Below are 21,136 nucleotides of genomic sequence, written 5' to 3'. Positions count from 1 at the left end.
TAGTACTAGTCCCAGTTATATTATGGATTAAATTTATTTGTTAAGACCAATATTTGGGCTTTTCTATTATTTATAACATCATTTGTAAATTAGGAACTGCTGATATTATAGAATATATACCAGGCATTCAGCTAATTAGATCTCACTATGGTGATTTGTTTTGGCGAACTGAAGGGGAGTGAAAATAATACCATTTTAACTTAGAAATATTACTGTTACATTGACCCTGTTTTCAATAGCATGCCTTTTGTAAAATATTGCATTACATTTACATTTATAATTTTATTAGTAATTCAGAATGATGTTAAGAATTTTCTCTAACATGAAAATTTAACCAATTCAGGTATAGTCTTACTGTCACTAATCTAATTTTAGATGGTATGGTTAAGATTAATGTATATTTATATATGAAAATATAACTTATATTTGGTTATATCATGAAGATAGCTGTGTATTAAAATATTACCACATAACTACTACATAACTATGAAGTTCCAGATTTTCTTTTTCTTTCATTTTTTTTTTCCCCATTTGGATCCTTTCTAGAATGAATACATTCTTGAGGATTTATGTGGTTAGATGCACAGGACATTTATAAATTGTTAATTTATGCAGAAGTTTAAAATAGTTTTAAGGAAATTTTAGCTTCAAGATTCCCTTTCTTCTGTATTTAGAAAATGGTCAGTTAAAAACAATATCATTTATTATGCTTTAGGAGAGCTAGCTAGTGAATAGTAATAGATGTTGAATGTTAGATATCTTTAAGCTTTTTAAAATTCAGAATGGAAAGACTGAAAACTAAGGAAGAAGGGGCTCTCTCTTAAATACATTCTTGATGAACATGGTTACAGTTACAGTTGGTTCTTTTTATCTTAATTATTTTGGCCACATTAATCCAACAACATGGACTTAAACAGCTTACATAGAATCCCATCATAACAAAGTGATCAAGAAGTGAGCTATAAAACAACTCTGTAGACTGAATAGTGGCTCTTGGTGGCGTGCTTTACCTTTAAATTTATTACAGATTCTGGACAGAGTAATTCTATGTAACTAATGCTTTTAGTGATTTCTTTCTCCCTTTTCAGTCAACAGTGTTTTTGTTGTGACATAGATTATAACTAAATTTATTTGGTTCTTTTTTTTAAATTTTTTAATTTTTTTATTTTTATTTATTTATTTATTTTTAAGATTTTATTTATTTATTTGACAGAGAGAGACAGAGCGAGAGAGGGAACACAAGCAGGGGGAGTGGGAGAGGGAGAAGCAGGCTCCCCGCAGAGCAGGGAGCCCGATGCGGGACTCGATCCCAGGATCCTGGGATCATGACCTGAGCTGAAGGCAGTCACTTAACCAACTGAGCCACCCAGGCGCCCAATTTATTTGGTTCTTAATGACAATCAGATACCAGTTTTTCTAATTTATCTCTATGTTATTTTAATTAGTTCTGCTAGAAAGTTCTTTTATTTCAATATGACAAAAATTCATAGCTACTTCCATGGAAGAAGGTGTGAATTTTACTTTTTTGTTTATAAATCATTGGTGAGAGACTATTGAATCTTTCTCCTGCTTTTATTTTATTTTTTTTAAAGATTTTATTTATTTATTTGAGAGAGAATGAGAGAGAGAGAACACCTGAGAGGGGATAGGGTCAGAGGACGAAGCAGACTCCCTGCCGAGCAGGAAGCCCTATGCGGGACTCGATCCAGGGACTCCAGGATCATGACCTGAGCCGAAGGCAGTCGCTTAACCAACTGAGCCACCCAGGCGCCCTTTCTCCTGCTTTTAATTGAAATATATAGTATATATTTTAATATATGTTTAAATATTAAAATATATATTTACAGTTGGCAATAGACAAGCATTTTGGGAGATGTTGCTATGTTGCTTATATTTTGTTATTTATTTATATTGTGTTTCTGAATTTTAACCATAACATTTTGTCTTTTGTGAATTTCCTCCCATAAGCTCATTCCTTATTTTTTCTTTTACTATGTATTAACACAGAATTAATGCTGTTTTTATAAAAATGAATTTCATTTCAGAGACAATTTTAGATTTCTTATTTAAGAAGTTATTTAAAAGCAGAATTGAAATGGGAAAACATGCTATTCTGCAGTTTATTTCGTTGACCCAGTTTTTTTGCTGTCCATTTTTGATATCCTCTGTTTCATTCTTTTTAACATTTTGTATAGCAGATTTAAAATTTTTCTTTGTGCATGTGTGTACCTGAACTCTGTGTAAAGGACAGGTTAAATTTTGATAGTTAATGCGTTAAGTGTGGAGGCCATACAGCACAGCTTACCTCTTGCTCTCACTAGTACTCTGTAATATGGGGATAAAATTTAAATAACAACCATGGTTGTAAAAGGCATAAGAATACATTAGCAAGGGGTACCATGCAGAATTTGGACAGCTCTTTTAGAAAATTAGAGAAATTGAAGCACCTTTTTACAAAGGAGCTTAAAACTCTTTATATGATTGTTAGTATTTGCTGGTGTCTATCTGATTAAAAACAAATGTGGAAAGCACATTAACCAGAGTTCTAACAGTCCTTCTAGTTTAACTATTCTTGTTTATTTAAGGTTAAAAATCTTAAATCTGTAGCTTTAAAAAAATAGTACACACTCATATTGCAATATGTATACAGATACATTTTTATTTTTTTAAAAGGTAGGATTATATACTTTTTCTCTTTTTATTTGACATGTTGTGGACAGCCTTTGTTATTAACTTATATAGATTTACTTAAATCTTTTTTTAACCTATTACTAATTATTTTATTATGTCGGTATATCATAATTTAACCTCTTAACAGTTAATGAATATTTAGATATTTAGATTATTTCCCAGGTTTCTTTTTTAGCTTTAAATATTTCAAAACTGTATTTGTAGCTTATTCAAACACAGTATTCTTTTTCCTAGTATTTCTGTGAAGATTATTGATGGAGCAAAGAATATAGTTATAGAACTCTGAATCATTGTTTAGAGCTTACAGACCTAAATGCCAGATCTGGGAAGAGATTATAGATTGAAATTTTTCAATAGAGGTGACTTTGATAGAAAGTTCAAATTTCATACTCATATAGACTTACTGAATGTAGGAGATGTCAAGCCTTATTTTTTGTAAACTGTGATAAAGATAATGAATTTACAAAATACCTGTCTTAATTATAGTACCATATATGATATGCTAAATTGATGAAAACAATTTTAAAGGTTTACTCATGAGTGTATTAGCTTTGTATCATTCTGAGATACTTAAGATCTGTAATTTTCCATTCATTGCCTTTCTTTATTTCCTTCAGAATTCTTCTTTATTAATTTTAAGCCTAACGCTGGGAACTATTTGCAAGTTTAAAAAAGTAGTGTAGTAGCTGGCCCTTGTTTCTAGGGTCCACTGCCTTTAGGAGGCACAAGTGAAACTATATAGTAGGCAATTTGAAACTGTTACATACTTAAACATTCAGCTGTGTATTCTGTAGAGAGTGTTTACCCACAAGCAAGATAATCTAATCATCTCCTGGGTTACCCAATCAATAATTTAGTTTTTTTTTTTTTTTCTGGCTAGTCTTGGTATATAAGGAGGGTTGGGAAACATTGTTATAGGCTGGGTAAAAGGCTTAATGGAGAACTGAAGTCATAAACTGACTCTCAGGGTAAATTTTGGCTAGACAAAGAGTAAAAAGACATTAAGGCAAGGGAAAGACCACTAAACAAAGAAATGGAAGAACTGGGAATGAACATTCAGGACAAGTAATAAACTGACTTGAAGGAAAAGCAGGGTACATGTTGTGAAATAGTGGGAATTAAATTTGGCGATAGTTAAGGATCTGGATAATGGGCTGTGAACATGCAGTAGAGGACTTTTAAGCTTAATTTACAGTATTTAGGGCATATCAGTCTAGACTGGTAAATTGGCATTTGGGATAAAGAAAGGACTGAATACTGAATAAACGAACCTAAGGACAAACTAGTAAGTCTTGATGACTAAGGACTCTAGAGAATGATCAGGAGATCTGAATAAAAAAAGGCTATCAAAATTTGAGCCTTAGGACATTTGAAGAGTTGAACCTGTATTGGACAGTGAGGAAAAGAAAAGTTGGTTTCTGATTAGGGAAAGAAGATGTGCTAAAAGTTATTTGTTAGCTTGCTTGCTTGCTTCCTTCCTCCCTCCTTCCCTCCCTCTTTCCTTCCTACTTAATTTGATTTAATTAATTGATTTCCCCTTGGGTATATGGTTTTAATTTTGGCTTTTATAACAAATTTTTTAGTTGTGATAACTACTTCTAATACCTCTTCAGAGATTACGGTGTGTATGTGTGAGTGAAACTGTATATCTAAGAATAATTATGAATCAGATTGTCAAATGGTAGCTTTTTAAACCAATTCTTAGTGTTGGTTATGAAGCTGTGTTTCTTTGCAAATTTGGCTTTTAAATGGGTAAAGGCATTAGTATATACTACTCAAAATTTTCCATCAGGACTACTGCCTGTGTCAGGTTGCTTTAGCTATAGGAGCCTCTGCTGCATACCATTCAGGGCTTAAATGGATGGTTTTATGATAGGAAAACCTAAAAAACCTAAAATAGGTAAAATCTAGATATTTTAAAAATATTAAAATTAGTTTATGACAGTGATTGCCATAATGCAAACAACCCAGTAATATTTAGGGTGAGAATGGAATACATTTCACGCTGTTTGTCCTTTTCCATATGTACTGCAGCAGTAGTTAGGGAATGAAAATGGCAATGGCTCCTGGCCCTGCAGAGCTTGTGGTTTACAGGTGGTGTACTGGTAGAATGAAGCAGGAAGATTGTGGCTAATACAGATGAAAAGAAAACAGAATCTGGAGCTAACTTCTGGTAGAAGCTTCACTGCTTTTACTATTTTCTGGGAAGTTGAGGAGAGTTTCTTTTCCTGAGAAATTTTTCAGCATTGCTTGTAGGTCTTAGTGGCCCTAATTTGAGTTATGACTCGGGTAGAAAAGTGTGTCCTCAGCAAGTATTTTCTTGAAAGATGAGTGTCTTCAATTAGTAATGGCTGGAGTTTTGCTTATAATTACTTAGGTTTGTTCTGGATTACTTTTTATGGAAATGTTAAGCTCTAAACTCTGCTTGTTTATTTACAGTGAATCAAATATTATAAGCATTTGGAATAATGGGAAAGGCATTCCAGTAGTAGAACACAAAGTAGAGAAAGTTTATGTTCCAGCGTTAATTTTTGGACAGCTTTTAACATCCAGTAACTATGATGATGATGAGAAAAAAGTAACAGGTAAAGTCTAAATAGCTGATCAGAATTTTTATTGAATTTTTTTATACTTCCAACATAAAATTTAACTATTCCTATGTAAAGTATTATAGAAAAGGAAACCTGTGTAGCTTTATTGTGAGAAAATTCTTTTCAGAATTAGTATCTATAAAAAACTATCATGTGTAAGTATTATCTTGATTATAGTCTGACAGAGACATTTTAAAAGCTTAATTGATAGTACTTTGCCTTATGCTACAACTGCTAGAACTCTAACCTGGCTAACAGTTTGAGTTTCGAATTAGGGTGCTGATGAAAATCAGATGTATGATTCCTATATGTGTGAATTTCTTATTGCATAAGAGAACCATGTCTTTTGGTATCAGTTGAATTACTTCTAAACTGTTTTACAGGGGTCAAGATTACAAATCTAGGTTTTGTAAATAGAGTTGAAGTGCTTTGATCAAAACCAGTGTCTTCCTACTTATTTCCATTGCTCAAGTGGGTTGATGGTTTTTATTTATTTTTTAAAGCCAGAGCTTTAGGAAGTGATGTAGATTAAATTTTGTAATAGAGAAGTAACTTTGATAGAAAGGTCAGATTTCATACTCACACAGATTTACTTGATTATAGGAGATAGCAAGCTTAATTTTTTTTGAAATTGTGATGAAGTTAATGAATCTACAAAATGCATGTTACATTACTGTATGTGCTAAATCTTAATTGTATTTCTCTTTAAATGAAAAAATCTAAATATACTCTGAAATATTCAGTTGGTGTTTGAATAATGCAGTAAGTGGAACTATTTTGCAACAGACCTGTCCCATGGTAGTTAACAAAGTTCCTAAAATCCTTTTCATTAAATCTTTCACATTTGATTTTTCTTACAGGTGGTCGCAATGGTTATGGTGCAAAACTTTGTAATATTTTCAGTACAAAGTTTACAGTAGAAACTGCTTGCAAAGAATACAAACATAGTTTTAAGCAGGTATGATAGAAAAGTGTCTAATTTTTGTGTGTGTGTGTTGTGTTGCTTTGCTAAGATAATAGAACCTTAGGTAAATGGCAATGATGCCTATGTCACTTTTTTTTAAAAAGCATTAAGCATGTCAGTAGAGTAAAAAGACTTCAGAATGCCTAGGAGATTTTACATAAATCTTTCTCCTGTTCCTTGAAAATGAAGAGCTTTATTTAATAGACTTTTCCTTTAACCTAGTTAAGCATTACCAGTAATGTCTTGAACCTTACAGACTAATTGAAATGTATCCACTTAGCAAATTTGAAAAATTCTTCATTGATTCATCAAGTTCATATTTCAAAATTCTGTCTTATTTTACTCTGGTAGCCCTTTGAAAATAGTTTGAAATTTTACATAAGGTAAAGTAATTTGGTCAGGGAAAGCATAGTATTTATTTATGTAAAATTCTAAATGATTATGTTGAAGAATTTCAAAGTTATTTTACTAAGAGTATATAAAGTGCAGTTCATTTTGCTTATTTTCAAATGAGGTTATTATAATAGTGTCCCCACCCCCCAACCCCCGCTGCCATCTGTGGTTTCACTTTCCATGGTTTTAGTTACCCGTGGGCAACCGCGGTTCAGAAGCAAGTGATCCTCCTTCTGACATATCGTTGGAAGGTTAGTAGTAGCCTAATGCTCTGTCACAGTGCCTACATCATTCACCTCACTTCATCTCGTCACGTAGGCATTTTATCATCTCACATCATCCAAGAAGGTTGAGTACAGTACAATAAGGTATTTTGAGAGAGAAAGACCACATTCGTATAACTTTTATTAAAGTATAATTGTTCTATTTTATTAGTATTAACTTCTTACTGTGCCTAATTTATAAGGTAAGCTTTATCATAGGTGTATATGGAAAAAACAGTTTATATAGGGTTTGGTACTCTCCATGGTTTCTGGTCTTGGGACATAGATAAGGAGGGACAACTGTAGTAGTTTTTAAATTTTTTTCATCTCTAATATCAGTTTCAAGGATTTGTTTGGTTTGTTGTAAAGCTGGAGATGGATATAGTTGTGGTAAATGAATGTATTTCATGAACTGAGTCTCATGTATAATAAAATATAGAAGCATTATAGAAATATTTGAGTATTTTTTCTTTTAAAGACATGGATGAATAACATGATGAAGACTTCTGAAGCCAAAATTAAGCATTTTGATGGTGAAGATTACACATGCATAACATTCCAACCAGATCTGTCTAAATTTAAGATGGAAAAGCTTGACAAGGATATTGTGGCCCTCATGACCAGAAGAGCTTATGATTTGGCTGGTTCATGCAAGGGGGTCAAGGTCATGTTTAATGGAAAGAAATTGCCTGTAAGTGTCTTCTAAAATAGTAAATGCTTTGTTATTTTCTGGGCAGCTTACAGTTAAATCTAACTACTTTAAGCAGTCAGTTATCTTTTAGAACAATTAAAAATACAACACAGGATTCTGTTTTACTTTCATTTATTCCATTTCCAGTGCTCCTAATTTCTTGGTATAGATCTAAGTTTCTGATATTAATCGTATTTCTTCTGCCTGGAAATCTTTAATTTCTTGTAGGTAGGTCTGGCAATAAATACCCTCAGTCTGTTTGAGAGAGTATTTGCCTTTACTTTCAAAGATACAGAATTTCCCTGGATATAGAATTATGGGTTTACAGTATTTTTCTTTTAATATCATCCAGTTGTCTTCTTGTTTGCATGGTTTCTGCTATAGTTCATATCCTTCTTCCTCTGTTGGTAAGGTGTTTATTTTTCCCTTTGGCTGCTTTGAAGATTTTCTCTTTGTCTTTGCTTTTTTGTTTTGTCTTGTTTTGTTTTGAGTATGGTATGCTTAGGTGTTTATATGGGGGTTTGGCCTTGTTTTTTGATGTTGTGTATTTTTTTCATTCTATTTTCTGAGCTTCTTGGATCTGTTTGGTGTCTGTCACTAATTCTGGAAAAATTTTGGCCATTATTTCTCAAATATTTCTTTGCTGATCTTTCCTTCTGGCATTCCAGTTATGCACATGTTATATAGTTTGGTATTGTCCTAAGCTCCTGAATGTTTTGCTCTGCTTTAGTCACTATTTTCTCTTTGTGTTTCAGTTTGTTTAATTTCTCTTTCCCTATTTTTAAGTTCACTGATTTTTTCCTTTAATATGTCTGTTGATGAGTCTGCTGATGGCATTCTTCATATCTTCTACTGTGCCTTTGATTCCTAGCATTTCCATTTGATTATTTCTTAAAGCTTCCATCTCTCTGCTGAAGTTGTATATTGTGTACCTTTTCCATTAGAGCCTTGAACATAGTCATCATAGTTATTTTAAATGCCTTATATGATAGTTAAAACATCTGTGACATATCGGAGTCTGGTTCTGATGATTGCTTTGTCTTTTCAGTCTGTTTTTTCTTGCCTTTTGGCATGCCTCATATGCTTTTGTTGACAATCAGCCCCGTTGTATAGGATAGTAGATACAGAGCAAATAGGCTTTAGTATCAGGATTTATGTTTAATCTGTACAGGAAATGGCTGTGTTTGCAGTTTATTGTTTTTGTACTTAACTAGCACTGAGGTTTGTTGTTGCTTTTGGCACCAGAAATGTAAAATTCTTCCTTGTTTTTGTCTTTTGTTTTTGGGCCTTGCCTTGGAGCTGCCCCTTAAGGAGGGTCTGTCTCTGCAGCCCAACCTGCTGAAATCCAGTTATTATTGGAGGCCTGTTAACATGGTGGTAGGTTGTAGGATACTTACGTCTGACTGAGTCTCAAAACTTTGGAGTACATTCTGGCCCTGTGTCTCAGGGGTTTGGCCTTCACAAGTGTTTCTACCTCTCTTATAGAAGTAGAGATTTTTCCTCTGCCCTTTATTTTCTTCCCCTAACTGCAGCATGTATCCACCAGTATTCTCATTTAGTATTCTTCAGGATCCCTGCTCCTTAAAATAAACTTTTTTTTTTCTTCTTAAATGAGATGGGAGTGGGATGAGGTAGGGCTGGAATTATTTTATTCCAGCTATAGTGATATTTTACCAATACTCTTTAGCAGTATCTTTCCCCTGCAAATTAAGGTTTTTGTTTTTGTTTTGTTTTGTTTTTGTGGTTGGGATGGGTAAGGGAGAGGAGCCCAGGTGGAATTCCCAGTGGCTGCTGTTATTCTCTCCCCTCAACCAGCAGTACCGTGGTGGGGAGCTTTTTCTAGATTTTCCCTGACCTTCCCTGTGAGAACATGCTGGAGTTTCTGGAGAAAAAGCCTGTAAGTGTAGGAACCCCTTATGATGACAGTCCTCAGGTACTTCACATACCCATACTGTCCACATTTGTCCTACAGCAACTTGTCAGAATTTCTGGTTTAATGTTCATTTTGGCTTATATGACATTAGGCAGCTTCTGCCTCACTTAAGCAAATTGGTTAGTGTTCTGTGTCTCCTTATAGACACCTGTTTCTCTTCAGACTCAGGATGGCCAGCTGTCCTGTGAATTCAGTTTTGTTTTTTTTTTTTTTTTTTGTGGGTTTTTGAAAAATTTTTTTTCTTTTTGATCAGGTTGTTTCTTTTTCCTGTGAATTCTTTTTTTTTTTTTTTTTTTTTTTTTGAGGGTTCTTGAAAAATCAGTTTGCTGTCTGACCAGCTGTTTTCTTATAAGGGCAGAAGCTTTTCTTTTTTTTTTTCTTTAAGCCTTCTATATGTCTGAACTCAAACTAGATGTCTACTTTGTCATTTTAAAACTTAAACTTTCGAAAGAGTTTATAATAATTTACCTGTCCTTCATAGCCTCTCTTTATCAGATACATATAGAAATGAATTCCTTTTTAAAGGCAGGGATCAAGGAATACAGTGGGGGAAGTCATGAAAGTTTGGATCTGAGGAGTAAGAGCTGTTGTGAATGAGGGAAAATGAAACTGTAAGAGTACCTGATGGCATTCACCTAGTTGAGCTGCCAATATAAGATTGTTTATTGGTTTTCTACTTAATAGGTAAATGGATTTCGCAGTTATGTAGATCTTTATGTGAAAGACAAGTTGGATGAAACTGGAGTGGCGCTGAAAGTTATTCATGAACTTGCAAATGAAAGATGGGATGTTTGTCTCACACTGAGTGAAAAGGGATTCCAGCAAATCAGCTTTGTAAATAGTATTGCAACAACAAAAGTAAGTGTGCTATTTCTTTGTTGCCATGTCAGTGATAGAACAATCCTTCATTAAAAACAAAATAAAAAACATTAACAAAAAACCCCAAATCTGCTTTTGTGAAATAAAAATTGGCTTATGAAAATGAAAACTTATTTTCATATGAAAATAACTCTTATAGTTTATATAAACATTCATTGAGCATTGAGTTCATATGATTAGTGTTTATAGTTGAATACATTTATATTTTATGAATTTAGAATGTTAACACATTCCTTAGTCTGTTCTGAGTTTAGAGTATAAAAGAAGGAATAATAGGAGAGGAGTCTGTTTTGGGGTCAGATGGTGGAATGTGTTATATGCCATTCAAAGGAGTTTGAACACTCTTCTGTAGGCTTTTGGATTTCAAAAGTAAGTGAAATTTTTCTCATCTAAAAGCATTTGTCCATTGATCATAATAAAGTCTTAGGCAATACAAGCATGTATTCTAGAATAATCTAAAGCAGGGATTTGATAATTTGTCACTCTTCAAGTTTTAACTTATTTTTTTAATACTCAGTGTTTTTTATGATCTAGCATCACTTTCTCAAGTCAACAAGTTTTGCATCAGTTATGATTGCATTTTGTAATATGTAATAGAAACCTAATGTACAATGGCATAAAGATGTAAAGGTTTTATTTTTTCTTCTATATTATAACTGGGGACTGGGAGAAGGCAGTCTTAGTTTGGTACTGTGACTCTACATCATCAGGGACCAGGCTCTTCCTCACTTTCTTTTCTGCCATCCTTAGCATGTGGCTTTCATTCTCATGCCTTTAAGATACCTGCTCTCTTCTCTATGCCTCAATTCCAAGTTCTAGGGAGAGAGAAAGGGGCTGGGCAGATGTATATACCAACTAAATCACTCCCTTTTTATCAGGAATACAGTAGTTTTCCTGGAAATCCCATCTAGTGTAGCTCACTAACGTTTCTGGCTAGAACTGAGTCAAGTGGCTACCTCTACTGCAAGGGAGTCTAGATTGGTTAATATTTTAACCCAACTGGGCATGTTGCCAAGTAAAAACAAATTTAGGTTTTTTAATAAAGGGGGGAATGGACATTGGATGGCCAACTGGCAATGGCTGCCACATTTCCTAAGTTTGAGTCTTGTGTCTGCTAGTATTCGTTCTCATTTCCATGTTTCTTTATTTGATTGTTTTTACTTTGTGTATGGTTCTATATGGTTGGCTAATTGGACCTAGAGCCAAAAAGACCTTATTTTTAGTTTCTAAAATTATTTTTATTTTTTTTTTAAAGATTTTTAAAGTTTATTTGTCAGAGAGAGGCACAGCGAGAGAGGGAACACAAGCAGGGGGAGTGGGAGAGGGAGAAGCAGGCTTCCCGCCGAGCAGGGAGCCTGATGCCGGGCTCGATCCCAGGACCCTGGGGTCATGACCTGAGCCAAAGACAGATGCTTAATGACTGAGCCACCCAGGCGCCTCAAGACCTTATTTTTTAAAAACCAACTCTGCAATTCTGAGATTCATATTATGCCTCTGCATAATTGGGTTAATAATATTGACTCCACAAAGTTGTGAAGATTAAATGCTCATTCAAGAAAAAAAATAAGTATTTTGCTACCCTAGCTATAGAAAATCTTATATTCTATTTTTTGTTCCTGTTTAGGGTGGACGTCATGTGGATTATGTAGTAGATCAAGTTGTTGGTAAGCTGATTGAAGTAGTTAAGAAAAAGAACAAAGCTGGTGTATCAGTAAAACCATTTCAAGTAAGTGGTGCTTTATATATTCTGTTGAATTATTAAATGATATAAGTTCTGATGTTGACTTTTTTTTTTGGGTATGTTTTCAACAGGTAAAAAACCATATATGGGTTTTTATTAATTGCCTTATTGAAAATCCAACTTTTGATTCTCAGACTAAGGAAAACATGACTCTGCAACCCAAAAGTTTTGGGTCCAAATGCCAACTGTCAGAAAAATTTTTTAAAGCAGTGAGTAAAATTTTTATTATTTCTCAGTGCTTTTATTGAGAGTTGATTAAGTAGTTTTCTTGACTTATTTATTCTCTTTGTGATTAGTTTCTCATATTAACTGTGAGCATAGGCACATATACTGTAAATTAATAATTAGTTGATTTATTTTAATTAATTCTGAAAACCACTAAGGATAGACTTTGTTTTGTAAAACAATGGATTGTTTTGCCAAGAAAGTAGGGATTCATGTAACTGATTGTGTTTTTAGCTTTTTATTGGCCATTATACAGCTAGATTTTCCTCTAACAAATGTACAGGTCCTTATAGGACTCCTGATTTCATCTTTTCTACTCCTTGCAACTTCATCTACTGGTTTTTACCTTTGTATAGTTTTTTTTTTTTGAAATTTTGATAATCTATGCATAATATAAAATTTATCATATTCTACATATTTTAAAATTTCATTTTACTTTGCATGTATTTGGACTGTTTTAATCAGGTGAGAGTACAAATAAATAATCTTAGGTTTATAACTGAGCCTTGCAGTTATTAATAATTTCTCAAAATCTGTTGTATATAAGCAAGATTTACTTCACTTCCCTTGTTCAGCAGTACCATCAGTAAACCTATATTAAATAAACATATGTAAAGTGCCTTTAAATATATTTGCACTGTGAATGTAAAGATGAATAAATCACAGCCCCTCTTTGGAAGTTTATAGTTTGGTGGAGGAGTGTTTTGTAATTGCCATAGAAATAACTTACTTATCATATTCTGGTATTGTAAATTCAAAGGTATGCCCTCACAAACAAAAGTTGTTTTTTAGGTTCCCAGCTTAAAGCCTATAGAAATAGTACTTTTGCATCTAATCATTAATTCTGAATACAAATGACCCTACATTAATGCTTTTGCAAATTTCTGCCCTCATAGCATTCATGATGAAGTGATTTTAGATTTTATACTTTTTCATTTTGAGTGGATTAAGTTTAGATTTGGCAACATAGTCCACCTCTTTTTATATCTCACATTGCGGAAAACTATTTCTTACACCTAAAATCAAACTACCCAGGATAATGAAAAATAAATAGCTCCAACTTGGAGATTCTTCACTCTTCTTTTTGGGTTAACATCTCGTCACACATTGACTCACTGCATGGTGACACACAATATATAATGTTGAAATTCTCATTACCAAACTTTTTAAAGAATAAGGATGATTCATAAGTTCTTGATTATCCTAATGTTTCCTATATATTAATAGTTTTTGTCGTAGCAAATTCAAGATTTGTGTTTTTGAGGAATATAAGAAATGTCAGTGTCTAGAATTTCCCAGCTAGTAAATTCATGGGTGGATCAGCTTTTACCATGTTAATTTTAACAAAATTAACTTGCAACAAAAGCTATGTATATTTTTCATGGGGTTTATTATAATAGTTCTTTTCATATTTTGGTAAGTTGCCCTTTATTCAAATCTGTTTGTATTTCTGTACAATAGGTTATTGTGTATAGCTGCCTGAGTTAGCTTTACTGTAGTTAGAGTAAAATTTACTAGCATGTATCATTATCATCACCGTTAGTGTTTCACCATATAACTGCACAGATTCCAAGTATTACATTAATTTTAGCTAAGTGCGTGAACTTCTGGCTTGTTTGTATATCATTATTCTTTGATTTTTAGGCTTCTAACTGTGGCATTGTAGAAAGTATTCTGAATTGGGTGAAATTTAAAGCCCAGACTCAGCTGAACAAGAAGTGTTCATCAGTAAAGTATAGTAAAATCAAAGGTATTCCCAAACTGGATGATGCTAATGATGCTGGTAAGATTCAGATTTTTTTTTTTTTTCAAGATTTTAAGTGTTTATTTGTATGGTTATAGAAAATATTCATTTTCCAGACTATACAATTTTATGTGCAGAGTATAATTTTACTTCATTAAAATTACACATGCACTACATATTACCAATTTTCGGGGGATAGGAATTCAGTAAAATATACTTAACATTTAAAGTATGCTGAGCATAATGTTTCTGTTAACAACCTTTTACTGTCATTGTGATTATTAATTTTTCTGGCTTCATTTTTCTCATTGGTAAAATTGAGGAATTTGGAGTATATGTCATTTTTAATATCTCTCAGGTGGCAAACATTCCCTGGAGTGTACACTGATATTAACAGAGGGAGACTCTGCCAAATCGTTGGCTGTGTCTGGATTAGGTGTGATTGGGCGAGACAGATATGGAGTCTTTCCACTTAGGGGAAAAATTCTTAACGTACGGGAAGCTTCTCATAAACAGGTATCTTTCTCTCATATCTCCACATATATATGACATTTTAATACTTTATTTAAATTGCTCAGTTTTTAAAAGTAAATTCTGACTCACTTTTTATATATTTCAACACTTAAAAAAATTTTTTTTTTTTTATTTTTAAGTACTTTCTACACCCAGTGCTGGGCTTGAATTTACAACCCTGAGATCAACAGTCGCATACTCTACCGACTGAGCCAGCCAGGCACCCCGCAACACTTTTAACATACTTTGAATTATTTTTCTTTTTGCACAGATCATGGAAAATGCAGAAATAAACAATATTATCAAAATAGTTGGTCTACAGTACAAGAAAAGTTATGATGATGCAGAATCTCTGAAAACTTTACGCTATGGGAAGATTATGATTATGACTGATCAGGTTGGTTTAAAGGTTGCCACATATTTAAAACTTATCTTTTTCAGAGTGCCCTTTTGATATTTGTTTCATGAGACTTTCTCCAAGAAAGTAAAAGGCAAAATGATTGTACATCAAAGTGAGGAGAAGAAAACATTCAATGGCATGGTTTGTGTGAGGCACATTTTATGCAGCCGTCTTTTTGGTTATTTTAAAAATGTTTTTAAATGCAATAAATATGAGAAGAGTAGAACGCATGGTAGTATTGTGGGGTTGAAGCCTACCTATAAGTCGAAAGGGAATGATGAAATTTTTAAGCAACAAAGATTAATCAATAGGATTATGGATAATATTTGTATATGATGGCATAATTTGAGATGTGCAAAAACTAGGACTTGAATAGTAAAATGGCAGTAATTAGGAAAGAACTGGAAAACCAAAATGGAAGAATTTCATATGCAGCCAACTGCATGTCTCATGTACTCTAATTAAAAGCATTTGTATAGAAAATCTTCCACTGAAAAAGCTGCTATGTAGTTTTAAGCAGAAATTTAGCAGTTTTTATATCAAGATAAGACTTCACACCTGTACTCCATGGATTACTCCTTCCCTTGTTCAGTGAAGTGGCATTATAACCATGTTTTATGTATTTTCATCCTTAAATCATTCTCTTAGTGAAATCTATATAAAACATACAATGATAGGAAGATTTAGACTATCACTAGCTATATTCATTATTTGAATTTTAAGAAAAAATTCTTTACTGTGTACATCTAAAGGATAATCTTTATTGGTTTTTAAAGTGCAGTTCCAAAATTTGGAATTTTGCCTGTGCTACATTCATACATTTTAAAATTTGGTTATATAAATAATTATGTTTCATAAAATTATTATAGCACTCTTTACTAACATTTATTTAGGATCAAGATGGTTCTCACATTAAAGGCCTGCTTATTAATTTCATCCATCACAATTGGCCATCACTTTTGAAGCATGGCTTTCTTGAAGAGTTCATTACTCCTATTGTGAAGGTACTATTTACATTAATATATTTTTATACTGTTGCTTAAAGAATAGCAGAAAACTAATTTTTTTTTTATTAATTTAAGGCTAGCAAAAATAAGCAGGAACTTTCCTTCTATAGTATTCCTGAATTTGATGAGTGGAAAAAACATATAGAAAACCAGAAAGCCTGGAAAATAAAATACTACAAAGGTTTGTATTTTAAAATACTTAAATTTTGTGAAGTTACCACTGACATAAATTTATTTTTGAGATCATTATAAAATATTTGGAAAGTTTGTTTTAGACTACAAAAAGTAGCTATGGTTGATTTTTAAAGAATTTATGGAAAATTTTATAGAAGTAGAGAGAGTGGTATGATGGGCTTCCCATGCACTCAAATAATCACCATTTCACTGCCAATCCTGTTTATCAAAACTCTTCTCATCTCCTGCGCATTAGTTTGAAATAACTTCTAGATTTTATATTATTTCCATAATATATTAGTATGTATCTCTAAAAGAATGTTTAAAGAATGTTCATAATTTATCATATCTTTCTTTAATAACCTTAAATAGTCATTGTTAAAATTCTTCTGATTATAATAAAAATGTTTGTTTTGTTTTGTTTTGAGTCCGGATCCAGTCAGGGTCCACACATTGCATTTGGTTTGATAAATCTATTAAATCTTAATATATTGTTTCTCTTTTCATATTTTTTTCCTTGTAATTTATTTGTTCAAAAAGTTGGATTGTTTGTCCTGTATAATTTAACACATTCTGGATTTTGCTGATTATCCCTGTAATTTCATTAAGTATATAGTATGTTCCTCTGCCTCTTACTTTCTGTTAACTGGTAGTTAAATTGGAGGCTTGATAAGACTTGGATTAGATTTATGTTGCAAAAACATTTAACAAGTGGTATTGTATATTTACATCAGGAGGCATGTAATGTCTGGTTTTTGTCTATTAAAATTGATCCATTGGTACAGGTGTTGCCAGCTTGATCTGTCAGCTTTTAATGGTTTTAAACAGCCATTAATGTTCATAATTCTTGGAAATTTTTTCAGCTTTTTTGAAGAAGAATTGACAAATAAAATTATACATATCTAAAGTATACAACATGATGTTTTGATATATGCATATGTTGTAAACTGATTACCACAACCAAGTTAATTAACATATCCATCACCTCACATAATTTTTTGTGTGTATGGAAGGAACATTTAAGATTTCTCAGCAATTTTCAAGTATACAACATAGTATTATTAACTGTAGGCACCATGCTATACATTAAATCCCCAGAACTTATTCACCTTGTAACTGAAAGTTTGTACTCTTTGATTGACATTTCCCCATTTCCCCCTCTCCCCAGTCCCCGGCAACTACCATTTTACTCTTTTTATGAGTTCGAAATTTTAGATTCTACATGTAAGTGAGCTCATGTAGTATTTGTCGTTCTCTGTCTGGATTTTTTTCAATTTTATTTTTTAAATTGTGCAGGGCTGGGTACCAGCACAGCTAAAGAAGCAAAGGAATATTTTGCTGATATGGAAAGGCACCGCATCTTGTTTAGATATGCTGGTCCTGAAGACGATGCTGCCATTACCTTGGTAATCAAGTTAATTAAAAAAATTTTTTCGTGATATCCATCCCCCTTCCTGCCATACCTTTCTTCCCAGTCTTGGTTTTCTGTAAGTCTCTTTTGAACTCTAATGTCCAAACTAGTTAATCTTAGTGTTTCTTCACCCCAGTCTCACACACAGATGCTCTGCTTTCAAAGTTCTTTAATTGAAAGACTTCTGTTCAAGTATATTTTTGACAAAAGCCTATTGGAAAAAAAACTCAATTTCTGAGAAATTAATAATTAGTTATTTGCCTTTATAAATTTTATTTGTATAATGAAAGTCATTTAATTTTTAATGTGTGGAATTGTTACCTGGAATCTTTCAGGCATTCAGTAAAAAGAAGATTGATGACAGAAAAGAATGGTTAACCAATTTTATGGAAGACCGGAGACAGCGTAGGTTACATGGCTTACCAGAGGTTAGTCATAAAGAGTGGTGGTCTGGGGGATGAAAGAGACTAAAATTCATGCAGAAATAATGACAGTGTTGCTATATAACTTTTCTCCTAGCAATTTTTGTATGGTACAGCAACAAAGCATTTGACTTACAATGATTTCATCAACAAGGAATTGATTCTCTTCTCAAACTCAGACAATGAAAGATCTATACCATCTCTTGTTGATGGTAAGTAGCTTTTGTTTTAAAATCTTTCTCACTTTTGTATGTAGTTATTGAGTATATTTTAATTTCATGTACTATAAGCTATTCTTATAATAAAATTTAAAATTCTGAATTTGTTTTTGAGATCTTTTGGTAGGACTGAAATCTTTCATATTCCTTAATTTGAATCTCTTAAACGCTTTTTAAGCTTTTCAGGAAAATTAACCTTAAAGCCAGTTTTTAAAGGTTTGCCCCAGGTTGATTGCAGACTTTTTAAAATAAAATATAAAATGGGATTTTTATAGATTCTAAAATAGTTATCCAAGACTAAATTTTAAAAAACACCTTTATACCTTAGTACCCAAAACCTAACTTATCGAACTTGCCAAAAAAAAATTTGGAAACTGGTACCTGGTAGTTAGAGCAGTTTTTTTTCTTCTATCTGGAAATATTTAATTTTCGTTTTATAACTTTTAGCAAGTTGATCTTTGTGTTGCTTGGGTTTTCAGCTAATAGCAGATGGTTCTACCCATCCATCTAATTCAGCTTTAAGTTACATCCCTTCTGTGAAGTCTTCTCTAACAATTGCAGTCTAAATTGGTTTCAGATGCCTAAACTTCTATTCCAATATTGTGTGCCTCTTATTTTACTTGTGTCAATTTTGCCTCCTCAATTAGATTATAAAATTCTCAAGGAAAGTGGCCATATTTTGTCATCTTGTTTCTACCATGTTCTGAGCCCACGATGATGATGATAGCTAGCATATACTGAAAAGTTTATTACTGTGCTCATTGGCCTAGAGCAAGAAGAATGATAAGGAAGCAGAATGCTTTGCTTGCATTATCTCATGTAATCCTTATGATCACCCTGTTAGGAAGGTAATTATTTCTATTACACTGATGAGGATGCTGAGAGTATTGGTTTAGTAATTTGCAAAAAGTCAAATGGTAAATGGCCAAGTTGAGAAGAGTATCCAGATCAGTGAGATTCTAAAGCCTGCATTCTTAACTGCCACAACACATCTCTTCTTTATAAGGGTTTTCTGATTTGGGATACTCTAGTAATATACTTTTTAGGCTTATTGATGGTTTGCTGCTACTTTAGTTACAACTGACATTTTGGGTGTATGAATGTTCTACAACTCGGCAACTTCTGTGAAAGGGATTTGGTGCCATTGAGCAGTTCTTTAAGACCAGAAGGGGTGGTCTTTTACCTGGCACCTCACTTTTGGAATAGACTGAGATGGTATAAAAACATGTTACTATGTACTTACTGTGTTATAGAATCTCAAGTAACAATTTTAGTTATTTTTCAAAAGCAAACTATATCTTTGCTTTTTTCTCCTGAATATATAGAACACTGTTGTCATTAAAAGAAACATTGCAACTATATCTGGAGTAATATTTTTAAAAGAGGGTTGTTCTTTTTAAAAATAGGTTTTAAACCAGGACAACGAAAAGTTTTATTTACCTGTTTCAAGAGGAATGATAAACGTGAAGTAAAAGTTGCCCAGTTGGCTGGATCTGTTGCTGAGATGTCTGCTTATCATCATGGAGAAGTAAGCATTAAGATTGCAATCAATTGAAAACTATATTTACGGGCATGAAGAATGATAATTAAGCATAATAAAGTATTTTTTCTTTTATAAGTTCTTTGGAAATGTAAGAGAATCAAGAATTTGGATTTTAATAAAAATTAGGGAATATGTATAGAAAATTTAGAATATTAATATTATATTCTGTTTCTATGCTGTAGCAAGCATTGATGATGACTATTGTGAATTTGGCTCAGAACTTTGTGGGAAGCAACAACATTAACTTGCTTCAGCCTATTGGTCAGTTTGGAACTCGGCTTCATGGTGGCAAAGATGCTGCAAGCCCTCGTTATATTTTCACAATGTTAAGGTAACAGTTTGCTGATACAGTGATATAAAGTTCTACTTGAAGTATATTGGAACTAACTAAATGTTTAATAGAATTGTAAGTATGGAGAGATGATTGGGTACTCTGTTGAGCGTGAATGCTCCAAATTACTTGATTGCAAATAGAATGAAGTTTGTTGATCTCAGTGTTTGTGACTTATTGGTGAAACATGTCCTAATTAATGTAAGGATTTTTTCTGATCCAACTACTTTTTAGGCTGAAGAAGGGCTTGGGGGTTTAGTCAGAGTAAGAGAAATCCATAAAACATGATTTATCAATACTAAGAAATTAGGTGGACTAGTAAGTAAGCACGTAAGTAAAATAGGGCTATTTTATTCTGGCTTTCTGCCTGAGAGAAATGTATTTGGTAGTAAGTTTAGGTAAGTTGTATTTAAGTACATGTAATCAAAATTTTAGAAAGCATTTTTCTTAATTTTTGAAATGTAAAGTCTTTATAAAGTTTAATTTCCTAAAACTGGACATTTTTCCATATTTTTTCCCTTTCATTAGCTCTTTATCAAGACTGCTTTTTCCTGCTGTGGATGACAACCTGCTCAAATTCCTTTATGATGATAATCAACGCGTTGAGCCTGAGTGGTATATTCCTATAATTCCCATGGTTTTAATAAATGGTGCTGAGGGCATTGGTACTGGATGGGCTTGTAAACTACCCAACTATGATGCTAGGGAAATTGTGAACAATGTCAGACGAATGCTAGATGGCTTGGATCCTCATCCTATGGTAATTATTTAGAACTTACTGCTTATATTGTTTATTTAACAAATGATAATGTACTAACTACAAAGTCCAGTCATTTTAGAAAAGTAATGGAAGCATTTGCATTTTGGAACATATGTGGACAATAAAGACCTTAGTAGTATGTAACTTAATATGTGCTTATAGTAAAAGATACAAGCTTTGGGAACAGCCTGGAGATAAGGATTATGGGGAAAAACTTTTTTGAAAATTAAAAATACTTCATA

At 32.7% G+C, this 21,136-nt stretch overlaps 1 protein-coding gene across 2 annotated transcripts in view; it reads left to right on the top strand.

Moving 5' to 3' along the window:
• The window catches only part of TOP2B (DNA topoisomerase II beta), a 60,819-nt gene that overhangs the window by 17,367 nt on the left and 22,316 nt on the right, over window positions 1–21,136 (top strand). For both annotated transcript variants that reach the window (XM_021678922.1, XM_044920589.1), the window contains exons 5-21: window positions 5,131–5,276; window positions 6,143–6,240; window positions 7,381–7,593; window positions 10,211–10,384; window positions 12,030–12,131; window positions 12,218–12,355; window positions 14,016–14,154; window positions 14,474–14,631; window positions 14,900–15,025; window positions 15,922–16,032; window positions 16,111–16,216; window positions 17,506–17,615; window positions 17,956–18,048; window positions 18,140–18,254; window positions 19,667–19,788; window positions 19,986–20,134; window positions 20,663–20,894. In XM_021678922.1, coding sequence (XP_021534597.1) covers window positions 5,131–5,276; window positions 6,143–6,240; window positions 7,381–7,593; window positions 10,211–10,384; window positions 12,030–12,131; window positions 12,218–12,355; window positions 14,016–14,154; window positions 14,474–14,631; window positions 14,900–15,025; window positions 15,922–16,032; window positions 16,111–16,216; window positions 17,506–17,615; window positions 17,956–18,048; window positions 18,140–18,254; window positions 19,667–19,788; window positions 19,986–20,134; window positions 20,663–20,894 — 2,332 coding nt within the window. The remainder of the gene's footprint in view (window positions 1–5,130; window positions 5,277–6,142; window positions 6,241–7,380; window positions 7,594–10,210; window positions 10,385–12,029; window positions 12,132–12,217; window positions 12,356–14,015; window positions 14,155–14,473; window positions 14,632–14,899; window positions 15,026–15,921; window positions 16,033–16,110; window positions 16,217–17,505; window positions 17,616–17,955; window positions 18,049–18,139; window positions 18,255–19,666; window positions 19,789–19,985; window positions 20,135–20,662; window positions 20,895–21,136) is intronic.

The sequence above is a fragment of the Neomonachus schauinslandi genome, chromosome 1, assembly GCF_002201575.2.
Source record: "Neomonachus schauinslandi chromosome 1, ASM220157v2, whole genome shotgun sequence".
Lineage (NCBI taxonomy): Eukaryota > Metazoa > Chordata > Mammalia > Carnivora > Phocidae > Neomonachus > Neomonachus schauinslandi.
This window is presented reverse-complemented; position numbering and strand designations above follow the sequence as displayed.